This window comes from Calypte anna, chromosome 1 (genome assembly GCF_003957555.1).
Source record: "Calypte anna isolate BGI_N300 chromosome 1, bCalAnn1_v1.p, whole genome shotgun sequence".
NCBI lineage: Eukaryota > Metazoa > Chordata > Aves > Apodiformes > Trochilidae > Calypte > Calypte anna.
This window is the reverse complement of record NC_044244.1, coordinates 219,907-244,845: the sequence shown is the minus strand read 5'-3', so window position 1 is coordinate 244,845 and position 24,939 is coordinate 219,907. Positions and strand designations below refer to the sequence as shown.

The following is a 24,939-nucleotide window of genomic DNA, read 5'->3' as shown; positions in this document are numbered from 1 at the left end:
GAGTATAAGCCAGTCAGTTATTACTGATTATTTTCCCCATTTTGGATGCATTTTGGGTTATATGGAAGATGTTAAAATCACTTGTAATTAAGCAGAGTTAAAAAGCCTCCTGTGGAAATGCAGTTATTTCTGTAGGATGATTTAAGGACTCTCTATAATTACCAAGCTCCTTCTTCTTACTGAAAGCAGGACTGAAAATCTCCACAAATGTGTAAAGCAGAGATCAAGATTAAATGTATATGGCTAAAACCTGGTGAGCTCATTATGAGCTACTGAACCCAAAGTTTCCTAAAATTTGGACAAATTTAACAACAAATTATGTTGAAAAGCTCATAACTGGCTGCAATAACCAGGATACTCCAAACAGATAATATCCCCCATAGCATTCTCCTGAAAAAGCTGTCAGCCCACAGCTTGGACAGGAGCACCCTGTGCTGGGTCAGGAACTGGCTGGAGGGCCGGGCCCAGAGAGTGGTGCTGAACGGGGCTGCATCCAGTTGGCGGCCGGTCACCAGTGGTGTCCCCCAGGGATCAGTGTTGAGCCCAGTTCTGTTTAATATCTTTATCGACGACCTAGACGAAGGGATTGAGTCCATCATCAGCAAATTCACAGATGACACCAAGCTGGGAGGAAGTGTGGACCAACTTGAAGGCAGGAGGGCTCTGCAGAGGGACCTGGACAGACTGGAGAGTTGGGCTGATTCCAACGGGATGAGGTTCAACAAGGCCAAGTGCCGGGTCCTGCACTTTGGCCACAACAACCCCATGGGGAGCTCCAGGCTGGGCACAGAGTGGCAGAAAGGGACCTGGGAGTCTGCATCGACAAGAAACTGAACATGAGCCAGCAGTGTGCCCAGGTGGCCAAGAAGGCCAATGGCATCCTGGGCTGTATCAGAAACAGCGTCACCAGCAGGTCCAGGGAGGTGATTCTTCCCCTGTACTCAGCGCTGGTTAGGCCACACCTCGAGTACTGTGTCCAGTTCTGGGCCCCTCAGTTTAAGAAGGATGTAGAGGTCCTGGAACAGGTCCAAAGGAGGGCAACCAGGCTGGTGAAGGGACTCGAGCACAGGCCCTATGAGGAGAGGCTGAGAGAGCTGGGGCTGTTCAGCCTGAAGAAGAGGAGGCTCAGGGGAGACCTCATTGCTGCCTACAACTACCTGAAAGGAGGCTGTAGCGAGGTGGGAACTGGACTCTTTTCACAGACGACCTTCAACAAGACAAGAGGACACAGTCTTAAGTTGTGCCAGGGGAGGTTTAGGTTAGATATTAGAAAGAATTTCTTCACGGAGAGGGTGATCAGGCATTGGAATGGACTGCCCGGTGAGGTGGTAGATTCTCCGTCCCTGGAGACATTTAAAACAAGACTGGATGTGGCACTCAGTGCCATGGTCTAGCAACTGCTCCGGTGGGTCAAGGGTTGGACTAGATGATCTCTGAGGTCCCTTCCAACCCGGCTAATTCTATGATTCTATGATATGAGTAAATAGGAAACAGGAAAAAAAAAAAAGTATTTTGAAAGTTGATCTTTATGAGCTCTGAGCCTGTAGAAAATGGTCATTTCCTCCCTAGAGGTTCAGTAAATTCACTGGCAGAGCTCAGCAGTGTTCAGGGGAGGGAGAAAGGTCTGAGCTGAGTATTAACCCAGATATATGAAGATAAAAATAAACACTCCAGGAAAAAAAAAACAAACAAACCAAACCTTCCAGATCATGTCTCAGAGAGCCAAGTGCTTCCTTGGCAAACTGTCCAGCTCAAGATCAGAGCAGAAAAACTGTGCAATCAAGTCTTGCATGATGTTGCTGATTTGGGGGGAAGCAAGACACCTTAAAATTCACTGGTTTTAATCCTGCCACCTAAATTCAGTTGTTATGGCAAAACCTTGCTGTAGGACAGGTGGCTGCCTGCTCCCTCCTGCTATTTTTAAGCATGTAGAGCTGGAGCTATTTAAGACACCCAAGGCTTGGAGTATCCCCTAGCTGTATCCCAAAAAAAAAAAAACCCTGTGCTGTTTTCAGTCCTTCAGGGAACAGTCAGCACGTGGAAAAAGGCAGCAAGAGGATAGAAATCCCTGTAAAGGAAGGAAATCCCCAGTCCTCCCCAGTCTTTGAGCATTTGGGGAACTCCATTTGCCTTAAATTAATTTCATTTCAGTAAAATTTGGTTTTTCTGAATTAGGGTTGTAGTGCAGCATGACTATCAAAAGCATAAAAAGTCTTAAAAAAATAGATTAAATCTTTTATGTGTGAAATTAAACACCTTATCACCACTGTTATGTCTTTCTCATTAAAAAGATGTCAGGCTTTTACCTCTTTTCTTAATTAAACAGGAATGCTACCTCAATTCTCTACTTAATCCTTAATTAGAAGAAAAAATAACACACAGAGTAAAAGTTTAGGATCATGTTATTAAGGCAACAAGATCTTTAAAGACTTTCTCTTGTCTTAACCTTCAGTTGTTGCAGCCAGGGGATGTACTTACAAGGGAATCTGAGTCTGATGTATCCCAGAGGATAACACATGAGGAACATCAGAAACTTCATGACGTCCCTCAAAAAAAAAAATGACACATTTTGACCTCACACTGTTTAAACAGAGCAGCACATCTGGTTTGTGCTTCAGCTTAAGGATTCAGGGTATCCTCTGGGGTGAAACTGCTGCTGTTTCTCAGGTGTGAGCTGCCTGGAGAAGAGGAGGCTCCCAGGTGTCCTGGTTTGGGCCAGGATAAAAGGGATTTTCTGTCTTGTGCTTTTGCTTTCAGCTCAGTCTCTTGTCAGGAGCTGCACTTGCTGAAATTCACAGCAAGTTTCTCAGGCAGTGTCTGCTGCTGGGACTGATCCCACTCCATGGTTAGAGTTACTGCTGGAGAATGGGCTGCAGAGCCAAGGACACTGCTCAGCTCTGAGCAACATTTGGCCCTCCAAAAGGAGAAAAGGAGTCAAGAGGTCCCACCTGAAACCCTCCTGTGGGGAGGAACAGACAAGAGAAATGACCAGAATTGACCAAACAGAGGATTCCATCCCATACACCTCATCCTCAGGAGAAATTGGAGGGATCCCCAGGCTCAAACCCCTTCCTGCTTCCCCTTCTTCCCCTCTCCCTCTTTGCTTCAGCATCCTGGGAGGATTCCATCCCTTCCTCTGCCTCTGCTCCTGATCCATCCCAGCCTGAATCTGTGTGTTCCTGCCTCCAGCTCCCAACTGCTCCTGACCCCAGGATTCCAGCCTGGACTTTCCCAGGGCTGCCCTGCAGCCTCAGTGGGGATGGGAGAGTTCTTGGGGGAAAGGGGGGAGGAACCTGGGATCAATTTTCCTGTAGATTTGTATAGATTGAGTCATTTTTCCTATTTCTCATTCCTGTTCCATTAAAGCTGTGTAGTTTAGTTCCCAACCCATCAGTCTCTCTCCCTTATTCTCTCTCCTTTCTTCATAAGGGAGGAGATGGGGGATTAATAGTGAGAACCTGTTATTTGGTTTAATTGCCAGGGCAGTGTTAAACCCTGACACCAGGTGAGCTCAGAGCAACCTTCCAATATCTGAAGGGGCTCCAAGAAAGCTGGGGGAGGGCTTTGGACACAGGGGGGTAGGGAGAGGAGAAGGGAAATGGGTTAAAACTTGGAGAGAAAGGGGAGATTGAGGTTGGAGATGGGGAGGGAATTCTTGAACTTGAGGGTGGGGAGAGCCTGGCCCAGGTTGTCCAAGGAAGTTGTGGCTGCCCCATCCCTGGCAGTGTCTCAGGTCAGGTTGGATGGGGCTTGGAGCCCCCTGGGCTGGTGGGAGGTGTCCCTGCCCATGCAGGGGGTTGGCACTGGATGAGCTTTGAGGTCCCTTCCAACCCAAACCATTCCATGATTCCACCCTTCAGATTTGGATCATTTGGAGTGAATACCAGGACAGTTTAATGGCTCAGTGCCTAAAATGCTTTGGAAACACAAAAAGTGAAGGCCTGGCTTGTGCAAACTCTCACCTTGGAGACCCAAGCTGCTCATATCCCATCCTTATCTGTTGTTCCCACCTTTCCTCATGTAATTAAGTTGCTCACTCTTGATGGTGCTGAGCAGAGCAATAAAAGTTATGAAAAAAATCCCTAATTCTGACCCAAACAAGTTAATTTCTTCCTCACAGATTACAGACCAAATGCCAAAGTCCCTCTGTACCAATATCAACTCTGAATGAGGAGCAGCACTTAGGGGAGACCTAATGATGATGTTAAGGGGGCTGCAAAGGAGACTCCCTATGGACAAGGAACCCCATGGACAAGGGGCAATGGGCACAAGTTGCTCCTGGGGAGATTCCAATTGGACACAAAAATAAAAATTCTCCCTCTGAGGACAGTCAGACATTGGAATGGTCTCCCAGGGTGGATTCCCCCACTTTGGGAAGTTTGAAGTCTCAGCTCAGTGGGTGCTGGAACATCTCAGCTCAACAATAACATGAGAAGGGTTGGAGCAGCTGATCCTGGAGGTCCCTTCCCAGGTGACATTCCCAGTACTCACCATTCCCATAGGCCCAGTCGTCGTTCATGCGGTGCCGAACCTTCTGGTAAATGGCAGACATGGTTTTCATGTTGCTTTTCCTCCACTGCCGCCCCAGGTACTTGGTCTGGATTTTCAGCAGTTTGAGGACATAGAGCTGCATCATGGCCTGCTTCACCTTCAGAGCTCGTTTCAGTATCGGGGCTGACTTAAAGACCACCAACATCTGCCAGGAAACCAACACCAATCAACTCAGCCTGGGCAGGAACACCCCAGGGGTGCTGTCTGAGCAGCTTTGGGCACTGACACTGGGGAATCATCCACTCCAACCCCCCTGTCCCAGCTGGATCCCCCAGGGAACACATCCTGTTGGACTGGGGGATCTCCAGAGCTCCCTTCCAACCCTTCACATTTTTTTCCTTCCCTGAAATCCCCATCCCTGGAGGTATTTCCCAGCTGGATCCCCCAGGGAACACATCCTGTTGGACTGGGGGATCTCCAGAGCTCCCTTCCAACCCTTCACATTGTTTGGTTCCATGAAATCCCCATCCCTGGAGGTATTTCCCAGCTGGATCCCCCAGGGAACACATCCTGTTGGACTGGGGCATCTCCAGAGCTCCCTTCCAACCCTCAACATTTTTTGCTTCCCTGAAATACCCATCCCTGGAGGTGTTTGCAGCACTTATAGAACTGAGAAAGCATTAAACAACCATGCAGAAAATGAACACATCATCTAATTAGCATCAGCTGGGTCTTCATTTACAAATGAGCAACAGGAGTGTAACGAACCCCCCCTTCTCATTCTGATACACCCCACATTCTGATACACTTCACACCCTGAGACAGGCCCCATGTGAAAGCACTTTGGTGGATTGTAGGATTTCCTTAGGCTATCCACCCATGAAGTTGGTCCCTCGGATCAGAAGGACAAGGCCCAGCAGGCAAAAGGCTTGGAGCTTTTGCAGCACTTCAAGCCAAAGGAAACCCCCCAGTTAGGGCTCAGCAAAACCAAGTGGCACTTTGGGACATGGTTTAGTGGTGGGGTTGGGTTGGGAGTTGATGACCTTAAGAGGTCTTTCCCAACCTTAATGATTCTGTGTCAACCCCTGTGGTTTGTAGCTCCTCTCATGGTGATTTTTATGGTCACCACCATGTTTTACACCACGAGGACATCACTGGGAGCCTGCAGGCTGTGGGGCAGCAACATCCCAGATCCCAACCCAGACCTTCAGCACTAAATGTCTTCAGGTCCTTCAGCTGCTGCTGTTCCAACCATCTGGGGAACCATTTGGGGCTCCCACAGCCTCACCCTCAACAACTTTCTCCTCATGCTGAGCTGCAACTTCCTCTCTTCTCCCTTCAACCCAGTCTTCCTTGGCCTCTCCCTGCCCACCCCCAAAAAGAGATTGGCCCCTTCCTCTTGCCCCCCACCCCTCAGCTACTGATGGACATTCAGCACATCCCCTCTCAGCCTTCTCTTCTCCAGCCTCAACAGCCCCAGGCCTCTCACTCTTTCTTCCCAGCACAGATGCTCAAGTCCCTTCCTCACCCTCCCACCTCTCCCTTGGCCCCTCTCCAGTAGATCCCAGTCTCTCCTCAACTGAGGAGCCCCAAACTGGAGCCAGGATTCCAGCTCTGGTCTTGCCAGGGCAGAGCCCACAGCTTGAAAGCTGCCCTGGGAAGTTGATGCAATGAGCAACAAGTATTGGTTTGCTTGCAACAAACCCACCCAAAAAGAATTGTGCTTCCCAGTCCTCCAGAGCTACCTGGGGTTTTTACCCTGCAATGAGTAAACTGATTTCAGAGAAAAATGAAATTTCTTTCCACCTGCAAACATCACCTGTCAGCTTTGTTAGGTCCAGAACCACAGGGAAGGGAGCTCTGTCAGAGGTGGGAAGGGAGCTCTGGAGATGCCCCAGTGCAACCCCCCTGCCCCAGCAGGATCCCCCAGGGCAGCCCACACAGGAACACAGCCAGGGGGGTTTGGAAAGGCTCCAGAGAAGGAGACTCCACAACCTCTCTGGGCAGCCTGGGCCAGGGCTCCCTCAGCCTCACCTTCAACAACTTTCTCCTCATGCTGAGCTGCAACTTCCTCTCTTCTCCCTTCAACCCAGTCTTCCTTGGCCTCTCCCTGGCCACCCCCAAAAAGAGATTGGCCCCTTCCTCTTGCCCCCCACCCCTCAGCTACTGATGGACATTCAGCACATCCCCTCTCAGCCTTCTCTTCTCCAGCCTCAACAGCCCCAGGCCTCTCACTCTTTCTTCCCAGCACAGATGCTCAAGTCAAACACCCCAAGAAGGTAGAACAAGAGTGTTGAACATAACCAAAACTTGCTGCAGGGGGCTAGAAAGTCACAGAAATAAGTAATTATAATAAGTAATATTATTTAAGTATATATTAAGTTAATTAAATAATAAGTTAATATAAGTAATAATATTATAATATTATTTATCAAATAATAAGTATTATTTGGAGAAGGAGAAGCATTCCTTCACTTAAGGCTCAATCTGCAAAAGAAAAATGCCAAATTATGAAGAAGCAGAAGCTGCAGCACAGCAAGAGAAACCTCCCAGCCAGGAGGCTGTGCTGAAACCATGCAGCACAGAGCCAGGGACACACTCCAGGTACAACTCTGGCAGCCCATGGCACATCTCAGAGAGCTGGGACATCACCTACCATGGTCCTGGAGTGTTTCCACTTGGTCAGCTTGTTGAGGATCCTCAGCAAGTTAATGCAGGAGAACAAATTTCTCCAGCAGAATTGGTTGGTGTCTCCAGCTTCCTGCAGAGCAGAGAAGGAAAAGCTTAACCCCGACAGCACAGAATCATAGAATCATGGAATGGGCTGGGTTGGAAGGGACCTCAGAGATCATCAAGTCCAACCCTTGATCCACTCCCACTGCAGTTCCCAGCCCATGGCACTCAGTGCCACATCCAGGCTCTTTGGAAAGATCTCCAGACACGGAGAATCCACTACTTCCCTGGGCAGCCCATTCCAATGCCTGATCACCCTCTCCAGAAAGAAATTCTTTCTCATCTCCAACCTAAACCTCCCCTGGCACAACTTGAGACCCTGCCCTCTTGTCTTGCTGAGAGTTGCCCTCGGAAAAGAGCCCAACCCCCCCCTGGCTCCAACCTCCTTTCAGGGAGTTGCAGAGAGTGATGAGGTCTCCCCTGAGCCTCCTCTTCTCCAGCCTCAACACCCCCAGCTCCCTCAGCCTCTCCTCAGAGGATCTGTGCTCCAGTCCCTTCCCCAGCCCAGTTGCCTCCTTTGGACCTGCTCCAGCACCTCAATCTCCTGCCTGAGCTGAGGGGCCCAGAACTGGACACAGGACTCAAGCTGTGGCCTCCCCAGAGCTGAGTACAGGGGCAGAATCCCTTCCCTGGACCTGCTGGCCACGCTGTTCCTGAGCCAGCCCAGGATGCCATTGGCCTTCTTGGCCACCTGGGCACACTGCTGGCTCCTCTTCAGCTTCCTGGCAATCCAGACTCCCAGGTCCCTTTCTGCCACTCTATCCCCAGCCTGGAGCTCCCCATGGGGTTGTTGTGGCCAAAGTGCAGGACCCGGCACTTGGAATGTTGAACCTCATCCCGTTGGGATCATCCCAACTCTCCAACCTGTCCAGGTCCCTCTGCAGAGCCCTCCTGCCTTCCAGCTGATCCACACTCCCCCCATCTTGGTGTCATCTGCAAATTTGCAGCATCCAGCAGCATCCTCCCTGAGGTTTCTTTGTGCAGAAAATCTTTATTTTCCCTGTCTGCACAAGTCTGATTTCCCATGGAGATTGAGCAGTGGAGCCACCTCCTTGCTTGGGTTGTCATCAAGCCAACAGATTTGGTGGAAAACTCTCCTCAAAGACTCAGATATAAACAGTGTTTTAATTTGCAGTTAAGTTTAGAGTAAGAACAAAGATAAATCCCATCTTTCCAGCATGGGAATTACCCAGTGTGGCAGATTTCTATTTGTTGTTCACAGGCAGAGATCAAATTATAGCCCAGTGATCAGCACAGCTTAGAAAACAAGAGGGTTGTTAATTATATAAATTAATTTTTAAAATACCCTAAATGCTTAGAGGACTGATCACAGGCAAATAAAAGGCAATAATAGGAAATAAAAGGAAATCACCCCCCCACACAGGTTGATACACAGCAGCATTTATAGCAGGAGGACAAGGCTCCTCTCTAACAAAGATCCCCTCCAGCTTAAGTGCAGCTAATAAATTATTTTAAGTATGAGCTCAGTGTAAGCACCCTGAGCAGAAATCTCCCCCCTGGCACATTGGAGCAGTAATTCCACCACTCCAGGGATTTGCTCAGCACAGCAGAATTGTCCCACAAAAAAACCTGTTTGGGGGATGAGAGGGAAACCAAGTGCTGGTTCATTTAATAATGCACTTAAGGAAAGCTTCAGCCTTAACAGCAAAATCTGAGCTGGGCATCCTCAGGAGGAGGGTTTGGGGATGACTCCAGGGAGCCCTTCCTGTCCATGTTTAATCCAGTTTGGAAATCAGTGCAGAGAACCAAGATAAACCAGGTGCCTCGAGTTGCCAAAGAGTGGGTGAGAGTCCACCTGTGCCTGGTTAGGACAAGCCCTCTATTACCAGGGGGCCAATAAAGGTGGGACACACACCCACAGAGCTCAGCTCACTCTGGTGGGAGGCAATGGAGAGGTCAGCAGCTCGTTGAGCCTCAGGAGCAAGAAAGGCTCCTCCTGGCTACATTTGGTGGAGAATGTGGGCAACAAACAGACGTCTAAAGAAGCAGCAGTGTGAGGAGCTGGCAACAGGAACATTCTCCCTGATTTGGAAAAGTGCCTGGGCTAACACTCTCCCTGAAAGGTATGACCAGCAAGCTCTTTGGATTGGAAACCCCTGAGCAGAGGGAAGCCAAGATAAGGATTCTCTCTTTGGAAACCCCTGAGCAGAGGGAAGCCAGGAGGATGGAATCCCACGAGGAAGGGTTAAAACCCGTGTATGGAATCCCATGAGGAACCAGAAACCCATGAGGAACCAGCAAGCTCTTTGGAAACCAAAGATGAGGATTCTCTCTTTGGAAACCCCTGAGCAGAGGGAAGCCAGGGGGATGGAATCCCATGAGGAAGGGTTAAAACCTGTAATCCCATGAGGAACCAGCAAGGTCTTTGGAAACCCCTGAGCAGAGGGAAGCCAGGAGGATGGAATCCCATGGTATGGAATCCCATGAGGAAGGGTTAAATCCTGTAATCCCATGAGGAAGCAGAAACCCATGAGGAACCAGCAAGCTCTTTGGAAACCTCTGAGCAGAGGGAAGCCAAGAGAAGAGCAGATACAGGAGGGAGAAGAACAACTCAAGTCGGAAAGGCAGAGACTTTGTGAAAAAGTGCCTGGGCTGACATTGAAGGGTTTGCCTGGGCTGCAGCAGTGTGAGAAGCTAGGGTTAAATCCCGTAAGCTATAAGTGTATCCTATAATCAGTGTTAAAATGGTTGTATCCTGTAATCAGTGTTAAAATGTTTGTAAGCTAGGGCAAACTGGGGTAAGAAAAAAAAAAAAGGGGGGGGGGGGAAATGTAGAGAAACAAGATAAACCAGGTGCCTCGAGTTGCCAAAGAGTGGGTGAGAGTCCACCTGTGCCTGGTTAGGGCAGGCACCCTATTACCAGGGGGTAATAAAGGTGGGACACACACCCACAGAGAGAAGCTCACTCTGGTGTGAGGCAATGGAGAGGCCAGCAGCTCGTTGAGCCTCAGGAGCAAGAAAGGCTCCTCCTGCTACAAATCAGATTCACCCCCAAAAAAATGCCACCAGCAAAATGCCTTAAAAGCAAGCACCAAACCCATCGTTGTAATAAGCTGGTAAAATGCTATAGCACACATCACCCCAACCAGGAAGATTTATTTTATTTATTTTAGATCTATTAATTCTGGAATTTGGTAAAACCCAAACTGAGCAAATTCATCTTTGTGCCAGCAGGAGGCTGCTGTGCACAGGATGTCACCGGGAGGTCACTGGGATGTCACCCAGGTTCCCTTTCCCAAGAAGCAGTCTCCTACCAGTGCTCTGTCCAAGTTTTTCCCTGCACCAAGTGTTTTTATCCCCAAAAGCCCCGAGCAGAATGAGCCAACCCCCATCCCTCCCAGCACCTGGGTTGGTTTTTATCACCAAGCTGCTGATGGCTCTGTCACTCCAGGTAAGTCACAGCCTTTCCATCAGAGTTGGGGAAGGAGGGAAGAGGATAACCAGGCTTTCATCTGCCTTTTACCCCCCCCTTTATCCCCTTCATCCTCCTCACAGCACCACAACCTGTGCAGCAGGGTCCTCTCCAGCCCCCTCCCCAAACCCAGAGCACTGGAGGGAAGCAACAGCCCCAGGAGATGAGAGAGGGGATGAGGACCAGTGATGAGGAACAACAAGATGGGTGCAACAGGACAGATTTACACCACGTGAGGCCAGCAGCTCCCAGGACAGGACCCCACAGCCAGAAGGTCCCTCCTCTGGGAATGGCACTACTGAAACTGGTCTGGTTTTCCAGGGGTGTGAACCAAACCCAATCTTGTGTTTAACCCACCAAAAACATGAACATCTGCTACATCTGCTGAGAAATATCTTATGGCTGGGATGATGAAATCAGTGCAGTGGAGTATTAAAAACTAAAAGCTAACTAAGAGACAGAATAGTGGCTGAAGAAACACAAAGCCACACACAAACGTGTCTCTGCCACACCAGAGCATCTTTAATGCCTCTTAAATCCTTACATTCCCAAGCACCTTCCCAAAGATGAATGCTCATGGTCAAATTCTGATTGATTTCTCCATATTCTCTAATTAAATCAGTCTCCTGTGAGGCTGACACCTGTGTCTACTGGAGGGAAGTGATGAGGCATCAAAAAAAAGTTAGAATAACAGAATCATAGAATGGTTTGGAAGAAATCTTAAATATTATCTATCCTCCAGTGAGCAAGGACACCTTCCACTAAGCCAGGATGCTCCAAGCCCCATCCAACCTGACCCTGAATGCCTCCAGGGATGGGGCAGCCACAGCAGGGCCAGGGTCTCACAACCCTCATCATAAAAAATATCTTCCTTATACCTACTTAAATCTTCCCTCTTTTAGTTTAAAGCCATCACCCCTTGTCCTGGCACTACATTCCCTGCCAAAAAGTTTGACCCCATCTTTTTTATAAACCTTTAAACACCAAAAAGCCACAGTGCAGTCTCCCTGGAGCCTTCTCCAGGCTGAACAACCCCAACTCTCAGCTTATCCTCACAGCAAATTATCCTTTGATCAATGTTTGAGGCCTCCTCCAGCAGGTCCAGGTCATTCCTGTGCTGAGAACTCCAGACCTGGACGTTCTGTCTTCTAAACCCATAAAGCTTGAGATGACCCTAAGGATTAGCAGGAGCCCTCAGCAATTTGTCACTCCATGTCCCCATTGGGCCAGGAGATGCTGGGAGCCTGGCCAGGACATGAGACCTTGGCAAGGAGCTCATGGACCCACAAAAAAAAAAAAAAAAAGATTGATCTTGTTGGTAAGGATGGAGGTGATGTCCAGGAGCTGTCACCCTGAGCAGGCTCCCAAAAGGAGCCAAAAATCCCTGGCAGAAAAACAGCAGTGGAGGACTGAGCCTCCACACTGGCAAAGTGTGATAATCTGTCCTGTTTTGGGCCAGGATAAAGGGGATTTTCTGTCTTGTGCTTTTGCTTTCAGCTCAGTCTCTTGTCAGGAGCTGCACTTGCTGAAATTCACAGCAAGTTTCTCAGGCAGTGGCTGCTGCTGGGACTGATCCCACTCCATGGTTAGAGTTACTGCTGGAGAATGGGCTGCAGAGCCAAGGACACTGCTCAGCTCTGAGCAACATTTGGCCCTCCAAAAGGAGAAAAGGAGTCAAGAGGTCCCACCTGAAACCCTCCTGTGGGGAGGAACAGACAAGAGAAATGACCAGAATTGACCAAACAGAGGATTCCATCCCATACACCTCATCCTCAGGAGAAATTGGAGGGATCCCCAGGCTCAAAGCCCTTCCTGCTTCCCCTTCTTCCCCTCTCCCTCTTTGCTTCAGCATCCTGGGAGGATTCCATCCCTTCCTCTGCCTCTGCTCCTGATCCATCCCAGCCTGAATCTGTGTGTTCCTGCCTCCAGCTCCCAACTGCTCCTGAGCCCAGGATTCCAGCCTGGACTTTCCCAGGGCTGCCCTGCAGCCTCAGTGGGGATGGGAGAGTTCTTGGGGGAAGGGGGGGAGGAACCTGGGATCAATTTTGCTGTAGATTTGTATAGATTTAGTCATTTTTCCTATTTCTCATTCCTGTTCCATTCAAGCTGTGTAGTTTAGTTCCCAACCCATCAGTCTCTCTCCCTTATTCTCTCTCATCAGGGAGGGGCATTAATAGACAGCATCTGTTATTGGGATTAATTGCCAGGACAGTGTTAAACCCTGACCCCCACAGGGTTAAATCCCACCCCCCACAGCAAGTTTTTATATAAATTTGATCATCTGGACTAATCAACTGACTGGAGGAATCTGCAGCCCAGCAGAACATCAGAAATGCTACAGATGAGATAAAACCAGTTTGGATTTCCTGGCTGACTGCTGCCTTGGGGGGGTTTCTGAGCAACTTTGGTTTGTAGAAACTATGGAAAATCCTTCACTTTGATGCTTTTAACCTTTACATAACTACAGAGAGCAAAACAGAGTTGAGATTTTAGCAGCCAAGCAACACCCTTGCCTTGACTACTCTTGCTCAGCCTCCTTCCTAATGATTCCAGCATCATTTAGGGTCCCTCCCTTCCCTCTTTTCTCCTTTCTCTCTTAATCCCAAAGCTTCCCCTTGTTCTGCACCCTGTCCAGCTCCAACTCTGCATTTGAATTACTGTAGTTTTTTCAGCAGGAATGTCTCCTCTGTACTCCATATATTCCCACAGCCCTTCCTGCTCTCTGCTTTCCCTAGGGAATTGGGTTCATTCCTTTATCCACTGCCAGCTTACAAAATGCAAGTGCTCAGAGCAATTCCAGCCTGGGAGGCAATGGGCTCTGGGTAAATCCCTTTTAAAAGCAGCTTCTCTCATTTGGAAAGGTGAAAGGGACACCTCCAAACCCAGTTATTGTCATGGGATGCACAACACCTCAGTCAGAATAGAAACAGGAGGAATTTTCAAGTCTGGAGGGAGGAAAAAAAAATAAATCTAATTTTGGAAAGCTTAGAGGTGCAGCAAAGGAAGACAGAAAAAAAAATTATAAGGAAAATAAATATCTTTTCTCACCCTCTTGCATCCAGCACTACTGGTTACAAGGACCCTTTCTGGGCTGCTTACCAAGCTTTCTGCTGTGAGCTCAGGCAAATCACAGACTGTACAATGGGGATAATCCAGGATGGAAATGCTGGGGAAGAAAGGACAGAAGAGACTCAGTAAGAACCAGGTGAATATGAATCACAGAACCACAGAATTCCAGCTGGGAAGGGACCTCCAGGATCAGCTGCTCCAACCCTTCTCATCTTATTGAGCTGAGATGTCCCAGCACCCACTGAGCTGAGACTTCAAACTTCCCAAAGTGGGGGAATCCACCCTGGGAGACCATTCCAATGTCTGACTGTCCTCAGAGGGAAAAATTTCCTTTTTGTGTCCAGTTGGAATCTCCCCAGGAGCAACTTGTGCCCATTGCCCCTTGTCCATGGGGTTCCTTGTCCATAGGGAGTCTCCATCTCCTTTGGAGCCCCCTTGGAGTACTGGAACATCAGAATTAGGTCTGCCCTGAGCCTTCTCTTCTCCAGGCTCAACAGATGCAGTTTTCCAGCTGTCTCCTCATATTCCAGGTGCTCCAGTCCTCTGATCATCCTCCTGGCTCTTCTCTGGACCCTCTCCACCCTGTCCACATCCTTTTTGTACAGCAGGGCCCAAAACTGGATGCAGTTTTAAGATGATCTCTGTGATAACACCCAGCACTCTGCCACCTCTTCCTCTCCTGTGCCTGGGGCTTGAGCTGCAGAGGCAGAAGGAGTTGGGCTGGGTTGGAATCCTGGCTCCAGCAGCTGATACTGAGTGGCTTTGCCTCTCTCCTGCCTTCCTGACTGCAGAGATGGGATCCAAATGGGCTCCCAGCCTCACCTCTCATCTGAGTGGAGCCCAGCATCCATTCCTCTTGGCTCCAAAGCACATCCTGAGAGCATTAATAAAGGACTCGAAGGATTTGGATGCATTTAGACATGACAGATTAGTTACATTAAAAAAAAAAAGGAAAAAAACACAAAACCCAATAAAATATATCTTAGGTTAAAATGGAGACATCTGATCACCAGCAAGAAAATGCACAATGAGGGCAGTCAGGTCTTTCCAAGTCCTCCAGGGTTATTGCCCTTATGAAAGTAGGCAAGAAAATAGAAAAAAACATGGATAAAATGTATGTGTACATACAGACACACTGAGACATGCCCAGCTGTAAAGTGAAGCCCTTGCACTGCCACACAGCTGAGTCTTTGTTTGCTGTTTTGTGGTTTTCAGTCCAGCAACTGAACACTGAGCTGTGACAATCCCTGAGTCAGGGGTAAGACCCCTTGATGAAGACCCCAAGGTTGGCAGATCCCCTAGAACAGGTTTTGTTTAACCTGTGTGCCCAAGAAGGGCTTGTCAGACCCCAAGGACAGATGCTTCTCACTGTCTCACATCCATTTTAATCCCAAAACTGGAAGTGCAGGAGAGCTCAGAGGGAGCCAGCTCAGGACCAGCAGCACCATCCTTCTGATCCTCCCTCTTGTGGCATCACTGAATAGGGATCCATAAACCTGAACTTAACCAAATCTTGCAATCTTTTTGTAAGGCAGTGCCTGACACTTTTTGCTGCTGTTCTGGGCTGGGCAGGATCAGAGCATCCAGCTGCAAACCTCACCTCTTCTCACAGGTCTCTATCCTGCCTGTGAAACTCCAGCAGAAAGCAGAAGAGAGAGCTCAGTGCTCCAGAGAGAGCTCAGCTTTCCTCCTTACTTAGGTGCCTTTAAAGCACAGGACCAAAAGTGGATAAATCTTTATCAGCAAGAGCATTAAAACATTATTTTCTATTTTTCCATCCGTGCCTTCCCACACATACAGAGCCATAACATACAGGAGACAAAGCAGCCTACACACATGGCTCAAAAGCAACCAAAAGAGCATCAAACAGCAAGGAAAAGGATTTTTGCACCATTCCAAGAGCAGCAGCTTTTGTGTCCCTCTCCTCCAAATGAGGAAATCCTACCCAGCCCAGAACTGTGCTATTTCAGTTCTTAGAATTAGCCGGGTTGGAAGGGACCTCAGAGATCATCTAGTCCAACCCTTGACCCACCGGAGCAGTTGCTAGACCATGGCACTGAGTGCCACATCCAGTCTTGTTTTAAATGTCTCCAGGGACGGAGAATCTACCACCTCACCGGGCAGTCCATTCCATAGCCTGATCACCCTCTCCGTGAAGAAATTCTTTCTAATATCTAACCTAAACCTCCCCTGGCACAACTTAAGACTGTGTCCTCTTGTCTTGTTGAAGGTCTTCTGTGAGAAGAGTCCAGTTCCCACCTCGCTACAGCCTCCTTTCAGGTAGTTGTAGACAGCAATGAGGTCTCCCCTGAGCCTCCTCTTCTTCAGGCTGAACACCCCCAGCTCTCTCAGCCTCTCCTCATAGGGCCTGTGCTCCAGTCCCTTCACCAGCCCAGTTGCCCTCCTTTGGACCTGCTCCAGGACCTCTACATCCTTCTTAAACTGAGGGGCCCAGAACTGGACACAGTACTCGAGGTGTGGCCTAACCAGCGCTGAGTACAGGGGCAGAATCACCTCCCTGGACCTGCTGGTGATGCTGTTTCTGATCCAGCCCAGGATGCCATTGGCCTTCTTGGCCACCTGGGCACACTGCTGGCTCCTCTTCAGCTTCCTGGCAATCCAGACTCCCAGGTCCCTTTCTGCCACTCTGTGCCCAGCCTGGAGCTCCTCATGGGGTTGTTGTGGCCAAAGTGCAGGACCCGGCACTTGGCCTTGTTGAACCTCATCCCGTTGGGATCAGCCCAACTCTCCAGTCTGTCCAGGTCCCTCTGCAGAGCCCTCCTGCCTTCCAGCTGATCCACACTTCCTCCCAGCTTGGTGTCATCTGTGAATTTGCTGATGATGGACTCAATCCCCTCATCTAAATCATCACTAAAGATATTGAACAGCACTGGGCCCAACACTGATCCCTGGGGGACATCACAGCTGCCATTTTGATGCAGCCCCGTTCAGCACCACTCTCTGGGCCCGTTCCAGCCAGTTCCTAACCCAGCACAGGGTGCTCCTGTCCAAGCTGTGGGCTGACAGCTTTTTCAGGAGAATGCTATGGGGGACGGTGTCAAAGGCTTTGCTGAAATCCAGGTAAACCACATCCACCGCCTTGTGCTGATCCAGCCAGCCCCTGCCCAAACTCCAAATGGGGCCGGTGCCTCTTTCTTAAATCAGAAGTGAAAGCACTGGCAACTCTGCAAAACCCAGAGAAGTCAGGAAAGCTGAATTACAGCCATAAAAAGTGGGGAAAAAACCCTAGAAGGCTCTGCTCCATCAAGGCTTTTTGAGGCTTTGGCTCTGGACTGTGCTCCACATAAAGATGAAAAAACTCTACAGTCAGATGGGAGATGTCTCTGGGTATTTTAGTAGTGAATAGGAACCCCTGGGAACCCCCAAACCTGTTCTCCTTATTAAGCAGAAGGGATTTGCTCCCCCACTGAGGATTCCTGTGCCCCCAAACCTGTGCCAGGGAGCAGAGATGGAAACCCAGCAGCTGGAAAGGTTCTCCATGCACAAAACCTCCCTGCCCCATCATCTTTCTCTTGCCCAGAAGTGGCTGTACCTGTTTTTGGCAGTGATATAAGACAGGATGTTCTGGTTGAAGAACTTCAGGATCAGTGGGATGCAGTTGGCAAACACCAAATGTTGGGACACGTACTCAAACTGAGGAAGAGAAGGGAAAAGGGGTCAGGGGGAGGTGGGAGCAGCACCTGGGAATGGAAACCCATTCCCAGCCAGAAAGCAAAGCAGTCTTCATGGTTTGCTCTAGACACCTTGCAGCCCATCTTTCCCTTGCAGAACTCTGCTGTACAGGGCTTGCATCCCACCCAGCAACTCCCAGCAACTGGAAAATTATTTCCCATAGAGTGGGGACACAAAACTTTATTTACTTTATTTATTTTACAGTAATTTAGGAATAGCTGCACATAACCACTGCAGTGAAGCTTTAAGGTAAAAATCTATGGCAAAAGAGGGAAGAGGGAAGGAGGAGGTTTAGCTAGTACAGGAGAAAATACAATAATTCACAGAATCAGAGCTGGAAGGGACCTCCAGAGATCACCCAGTCCAAGCATCATCATCCAGGGCACATTACCCAGCCCTGCATCCAGGGGGGGGTTGAATATCTCCAGAGAAGGGGACTCCAAAACCTCCCTGGGCAGCCTGGGCACCCTCCCAGCAAAGGAGGTTTAAAAGGAACTTCCCATGGCCCAGCTTGTGCCTGGTGCCCCTCATCCTGTCCCTGGGAACTCCTGAGAAGAGTTTGGCTCCATCCTCCTTGCACCCACCCTTTAGGTACTTGGGGACATGAACAAGGGCTCCCCTCAGCCTTCTCTTCTCCAGGCTGAAGAGTCCCAGCTCTCTCAGCCTTTCCTCAGCAGGGAGATGCTCCAATCCCCCAAATATCTTTTTCACCCTCCTCTGGACTCCAGTATTTCATAGAATCATAGAATCATAGAATTAGCCGGGTTGGAAGGGACCTCAGAGATCATCTAGTCCAACCCTTGACCCACCGGAGCAGTTGCTAGACCATGGCACTGAGTGCCACATCCAGTCTTTTTTTAAATGTCTCCAGGGACGGAGAATCTCCCACCTCACCGGGCAGTCCATTCCATAGCCTGATCACCCTCTCCGTGAAGAAATTCTTTCTAATATCTAACCTAAACCTCCCCTGGCACAACTTAAGACTGTGTCCTCTTGTCTTGTTGAAGGTCGTCTGTGAAAAGAGTCCAGTTCCACCTCGCTACAGCCTCCTTTCAGGGAGTTGTAGACAGCAATGAGGTCTCCCCTGAGCCTCCTCTTCTTCAGGCTGAACAGCCCCAGCTCTCTCAGCCTCTCCTCATAGGGCCTGTGCTCGAGTCCCTTCACCAGCCTGGTTGCCCTCCTTTGGACCTGTTCCAGGACCTCTACATCCTTCTTAAACTGAGGGGCCCAGAACTGGACACAGGACTCAAGCTGTGGCCTCCCCAGGGCTGAGCACAGGGGCAGAATCCTTTCCCTGGACCTGCTGGCCACGCTGTTCCTGAGCCAGCCCAGGATGCCATTGGCCTTCTTGGCCACCTGGGCACACTGCTGGCTCATGGTCACCTTCCTGGCAATCCAGACTCCCAGGTCCCTTTCTGCCACTCTGTGCCCAGCCTGGAGCTCCCCATGGGGTTGTTGTGGCCAAAGTGCAGGACCCGGCCCTTGGAATGTTGAACCTCATCCCGTTGGGATCAGCCCAACTCTCCAGTCTGTCCAGGTCCCTCTGCAGAGCCCTCCTGCCTTCCAGCTGATCCACACTCCCCCCAGCTTGGTGTCATCTGTGAATTTGCTGATGATGGACTCAATCCCCTCATCTAAATCATCAATGAAGATACTGAACAGCACTGGGCCCAACACTGATCCCTGGGGGACACCACTAGTGACCAGCTGCCAACTGGATGCAGCCCCGTTCAGCACCACTCTCTTGACCCCAAGACATGAGTGCAAAGATCATCCTCTCCTGAGAAGCACTTGGTGCACCATGCCACTGCCAAGACCAATGGGTGCTGATCCATTGTAGAACAAAAATAATAATTAAAAAAAGGCAATATCAGATTTTGTGCAAAGAAAGAAAAGTTGCTCTGAACTTCCCTCCTTTGAGACTTGATGTTTGGTAGGAGCATTGAAGGTACAAGACTTGAGAGCTCAGAAAACATCTTCCCTAGTGAATTAGGGAATAGCTGGAGATGTCCCTGGATGAATAATTACTTTCTATACTGAATTTGGTTGTATTTTAAATAGTCAGGGTAGATTTCTCAGCACTGGGACATCCTTTCATGGCCTGGTAGTACTCTGAGAACAATATCATAGAACCATAGGATAGCTAAGCTTGGAAGGGACCCTCCTCTGGACTCTCTCCAGTAAATCCCAGTCTCTCTTGAACTGGGGAGCACCAAACTGGATGCAAGGTTCCAGCTGTGGCCTCACCAGGGCAGAGCAGAGGAGGAGAATTCCTTCCATCCACCTTCTGGCCACCCTCTTCTTTATACAGCCCAGGATTCCCTTGGTATCCTGGCAGGAAGGGCTCACTGCTGGCTCCTGGATAACTTTGTGTCTGTCAGGACCCCCAGATCCTTCTCCTCCTCTAAACCCTTTTCAAATTTTGACTGAAGAAAAGGACCTTTTCCTTCACACATGCTTTTTATTTCCCTCCCCCCCTAAACAGAAATACTCTGGGTATGCACAGCTGTGTAATAACCCCAAACCAATCCTCTAAGGAAAGAGACCCAAAGAGCAGCCACATCTTATCCCACCTCACCCTCTCCCACCTCATCCCAACCTCCCATCAACATCCCACATGTGAGAGCACAGAAAGTTTGGGACAAGCTGTTTGGGACAGCCTGGTACAAGCTGGTGACTCTCACTACACCATCACTACCAGCTGTTAGTAGTGCATGAGTAACCAGCAGCCCTGCTAACTGGGATCCAAGCTGCTTGGAAACTGCTTGGAAACACAGCAATGAGGGGGTTACAAAGGATGGAACCAAGGAAAATGAGTAGAATTGCAGAATCATGGAATGGTTTGGGTTGGAAAAGACATTGGCAGCTTGGGTCTCCAAGGTGGGAGTTTGCACAAGCCAGGCCTTCACTTTTTGTGTTTCCAAAGCATTTTAGGCACTGAGCCATTAAACTGTCCTGGTATTCACTCCAAATGATCCAAATCTGAAGGATGGAATCATGGAATGGTTTGGGTTGGAAGGGACCTCAAAGCTCATCCAGTGCCAACCCCCTGCATGGGCAGGGACACCTCCCACCAGCCCAGGGGGCTCCAAGCCCCATCCAACCTGACCTGAGACACTGCCAGGGATGGGGCAGCCACAACTTCCTTGGACAACCTGGGCACCCAGGGGCTCAGCACCCTCACCCCAAAGAATTTCTCCCTCCCTCCCTTCCCAAGAAATAGAATCCTGGAATGGGTTGGCTTGGAAGAGAACTGAAAGCTCAGCTCATTCCAACCCCCCTGCCATGGGCAGGGACACCTCCCTCCCAGATTGCTCCAAGCCCCATCCAACCTGGCTTTGAACACTGCCAGGGATGGGGCAGAGACTCTTTTCCTGGGCAACCTGGTTCTAAAGCTCAGCACCCTCACCCCAAACAATTTCTCCCTCCCTCCCAACGAAATAGAACCATGGATTGGTTGGAAGGGACCTCAAAGCTCATCCAGTCCCAACTCCCTGCCATGCCCAGGGACACCTCCCACCAGCCCAGGGTGCTCCAAGCCCCATCCAACCTGACCTGAGACACTGCCAGGGATGGGGCAGCCACAACTTCCTTGGACAACCTGGGCCAGGCTCTCCCCACCCTCAAATTCAAGAATTTCCTCCCCATCTCCAACCTCAATCTCCCCTTTCTCTCCAAGTTTTAACCCATTTCCCTTCTCCTCTCCCTACCCCCCCCGTGTCCAAAGCCCTCCCCCAGCTTTCTTGGAGCCCCTTCAGATATTGGAAGGTTGCTCTAAGCTCACCTGGGAGCCTCCTCTTCTCCAGGCTGAACAACCCCAAGCCCTCAGCCTGGCTTCCCAGGGAGGTGCTCAGCCCTCTGAGCATTTGAGTGGCTCTGCTCTGGACACCTTCCAGGAGCTCTGTGTCCTTCTGATGTTGGGGACTCCACAACTGGACACAGAGCTCCAGGTGGGGTCTCAGCAGAGCAGAGCAGAGGGGGAGAATCCCCTCCCTTGACTTTCTGTCTCTGCTGCTTTTGATGCAGCCCAGGACCTGCTTGGTTTCTGGGCTGTAAGCACACACTGAGAACTCACCTGGAGCTTCTGGGACACCCCTACCCCCAAATCCTTCTCTTCAGGGCTGTCACCATCAAATTATTTTCAGAGAGAAACCCAACCATGAGCTGTGCAGGTCTGTGGAGTTGTTGCCTCCAATGCAGCATCCCAGGAGCACAGAGAGAGCCCCAGCAGAGCCTGGACCAGCCACATCCCCCCCTGCCCTCCATGGATGCTACAACCACCCGCTCAGCCCTCACAGAGGTTTTTGGGATGAGAGCAGCTTCAGCAGCAAGGGAAATGATGAGTGCTCACCCAAAAATCAGACACAAAAGCAGAATGAAACCACACAGCTGCCTCCAGACTTAGCAGCAGACTGCAAGGGTCCCCCTGCCACGGGGGGAGGGATGAGAGGAGCTGTTTTGGGGGTGAAAGAAGAAAAATGAGTGAAGGGATATGGAGGAAACAGATGTAGGATTGCAAAACCATGGGGGCTTGTTTCATTTATCCTGTCCTGCATATGGATTTGTATTTATTGTCAGATAAATAGCAGTGGGCTTCATAACACAGGTGGATTTGTGCCATGCTGAAGCCTTTAAAAGGAAAAGAAAAATAGGAAGCCCTAATTGTTTGACTTGTAGAACAGATGGAGAACTGGGCCCAGGCTACAGCTCAAATCAGTGTTTGGTATTTTTTTTAATCAAGGAAAGCCCTGATGAAGGCCAAGTTCAATTGGTGCCATGCAAATGAAACAAAAACCCCATTGCAGCCAGGACCCAGACCTCCAGGTTCTGCTGAAACTGGAACTGCCAGAACTTGATCCTGCTAAGGGACAGAGGATTGGATCAGTTGAGCTCCTGAGGTCCTACCCAGCACTATTTCTGGTCACCAGACATGAAACAGAGCAAAAGAGGGGCTTCCCCTACTCCCTTCCCATCTCTGCTGGGGCAAATCTCCTGAATTTGAACCTGATCAGCTCCAGCATGAATTTTTCCAGAAGTCTGGAAAGATTTTCCATGTGAGTGGAAACAACAGAACACAGGCAGGAGGTGCATGGCAGCCAGGTTATCCCTGCCTGAGCATCCCTATACAAATCCTCACCTGGAGCTGCTGACCTGCAGCTCCTCAGGGAAAAACCTCCCAGGAAAGATCTTTTAGGATTGGATCTATCAGGACCATCAGCTCCAGCTCAGCCCCTTCTCTCTGCTCACCTGGTAGATGTGGTTCAGCTTGAAGTGCTTGAGGAGCAGGAGCAGCAAAGCTGAGATGCTCTTCACAATGATCTCTTTGTGTCTGTTCACATCCATCCCCAGCTTCATGCTCTGAAGAACAGTGATGCTGGGTTGGAGGGGAAAAAAAAAACCAACAGCAGGGTGGGTACTGAGGCAAGGACCAAGGAACTGTTGAGTTTTTATTCATATAGACTACAGAAACTCTACAGAAACTGAGATCTTCACTTCCCTCCAGGGCTCTCACTTCCCTCCCCTCCTGTCTGGTGACACCAAAGTGCAGTAAAAAAAGGGAAAAAAAAAAAATGCTGATTGCTCTCCACCAGCAATTCTGGGAGAGTGGGACACCTCCCAGTTCTGGGACACCTACCATACCTTCAGGGATCTTTATGATTTATATCCATGAGCATCATTCCAGGGTTTGTGTCACTAAGCCAGCAGAGATCAGTGACCACCAACTCCTCTGGAATCGTCACACTCCTGAAAAACCAGCTCTGCTCCAGCACCACGAGGAGCTTGCACCTCTCCAAAGAGATCTCCCCCATCTGGAGAAATCTATTGGCAAATCCCAACTCTCCTGCCCAGTCCAAGACTTCCTGGCCAAGCCAAGAGGGTTGGTGGCCCTGGGGACTCACGGCATCTCCTCGGGCAGCACATCAGCCAGGATGTTGATGGAATCAGTCTTGGCTTTGGAGGTGGGAGCTGCAGCAAGGAGAATCTTCAGCAAAGCTATCTGCAGGGAGAACAGGCATGGAGGGGGATCCCCAGGAAGAGGGATTTGTTCCTTGGCCCATATTCCCCCCCCACATCCTATTTTCTGACCAGGCATGAAGGGGGATGCTCCCAGGAAGAGGGATTTGTTCCTTGGCTCATATCCCCCCCTCAAATCCTATTTTCTGACCAGGCATGGAGGGGGATGCTCCCAGGAAGAGGGATTTGTCCCTTGGCCCATATCCCCCCCCCAAATCTTATTTTCTGACCAGGCATAAAGGGGGATCCCCAGGAAGAGGGATTTGTCCCTTGGCCCCCCAAATCCTATTTTCTGACCAGGCACGAAGGGGGATGCTCCCAGGAAGAGGGATTTGTCCCTTGGCCCATATCCCCCCCCATACACATCCTATTTTCTGACCAGACATGAAGGGATGGTCCCAGGAAGAGGGATTTGTTCCTTGGCCCATATTCCCCCTCAAATCCTATTTTCTGACCAGGCTTGGAGTGGGGATCTCCAGGAAGAGGGATTTGTTCCTTGGCCCCCCACATCCTATTTTCTGACCAGGCATGAAGGGGGATGCTCCCAGGAAGAGGGATTTGTTCCTTGGCTCATATCCCCCCTCAAATCCTATTTTCTGACCAGGCATGGAGGGGGATCCCCAGGAAGAGGGATTTGTTCCTTGGCCCATATTCCCCCTCAAATCCTATTTTCTGACCAGGCTTGGAGTGGGGATCTCCAGGAAGAGGGATTTGTTCCTTGGCCCATATCCCCCCACAAATCCTATTTTCTGACCAGCTGAGTGGGATGCTCCCAGGAAGAGGGGATTTGTCCCTTGGCCCCCCAAATCCTATTTTCTGACCAGGCATGAAGGGGGATGCTCCCAGGAAGAGGGATTTGTTCCTTGGCCCATATCCCCCCCACACACATCCTATTTTCTGACCAGGCACAAAGGGGGATGCTCCCAGGAAGAGGGATTTGTCCCTTGGCCCATATCCCCCCCCATACACATCCTATTTTCTGACCAGACATGAAGGGGGATGCCCAGGAAGAGGGATTTGTTCCTTGGCCCATATCCCCCCCCCCACAAATCCTATTTTCTGACCAGGCATGAAGGGATGCTCCCAGGAAGAGGGATTTGTTTCTTGGCTCATATCCCCCCCCCCAAATCTTATTTTCTGACCAGGCATAAAGGAGGATGCTCCCAGGAAGAGGGATTTGTTTCTTGGCTCATATCCCCCCCCCCAAATCTTATTTTCTGACCAGGCATAAAGGAGGATGCTCCCAGGAAGAGGGATTTGTTCCTTGGCCCATATCCCCCCCCACAAATCTGACCAGGCATGGACAGATGCTCCCAGGAAGAGGGATTTGTCCCTTGGCCCATATCCCCCCCACACACAGATCCTATTTTCTGACCACTGACCCATCTTGTCATCATCTTGACCCATCTTGCATCAATGTCTGCACCTGATCCTCTGAATCCTTCCTCTTCCACTGTACTTTCCACCCAACTCTGCTCTGGATTCCCAACAAAATATCCCCATCC

General features: G+C 49.9%; 1 protein-coding gene across 1 annotated transcript in view; it reads right to left on the bottom strand.

The window, feature by feature from the left end:
• Nucleotides 1-24,939, bottom strand: part of LOC115598703 (striatin-interacting protein 2-like) — a 34,298-nt gene that overhangs the window by 758 nt on the left and 8,601 nt on the right. The window contains exons 13-18 of the mRNA XM_030455696.1: nt 23,320-23,417; nt 22,667-22,793; nt 17,280-17,380; nt 13,757-13,823; nt 7,148-7,252; nt 4,492-4,696 (exon numbers count right to left, since the gene is read on the bottom strand). Of these exons, the coding sequence (XP_030311556.1) occupies nt 4,492-4,696; nt 7,148-7,252; nt 13,757-13,823; nt 17,280-17,380; nt 22,667-22,793; nt 23,320-23,417 (703 nt within the window). The remainder of the gene's footprint in view (nt 1-4,491; nt 4,697-7,147; nt 7,253-13,756; nt 13,824-17,279; nt 17,381-22,666; nt 22,794-23,319; nt 23,418-24,939) is intronic.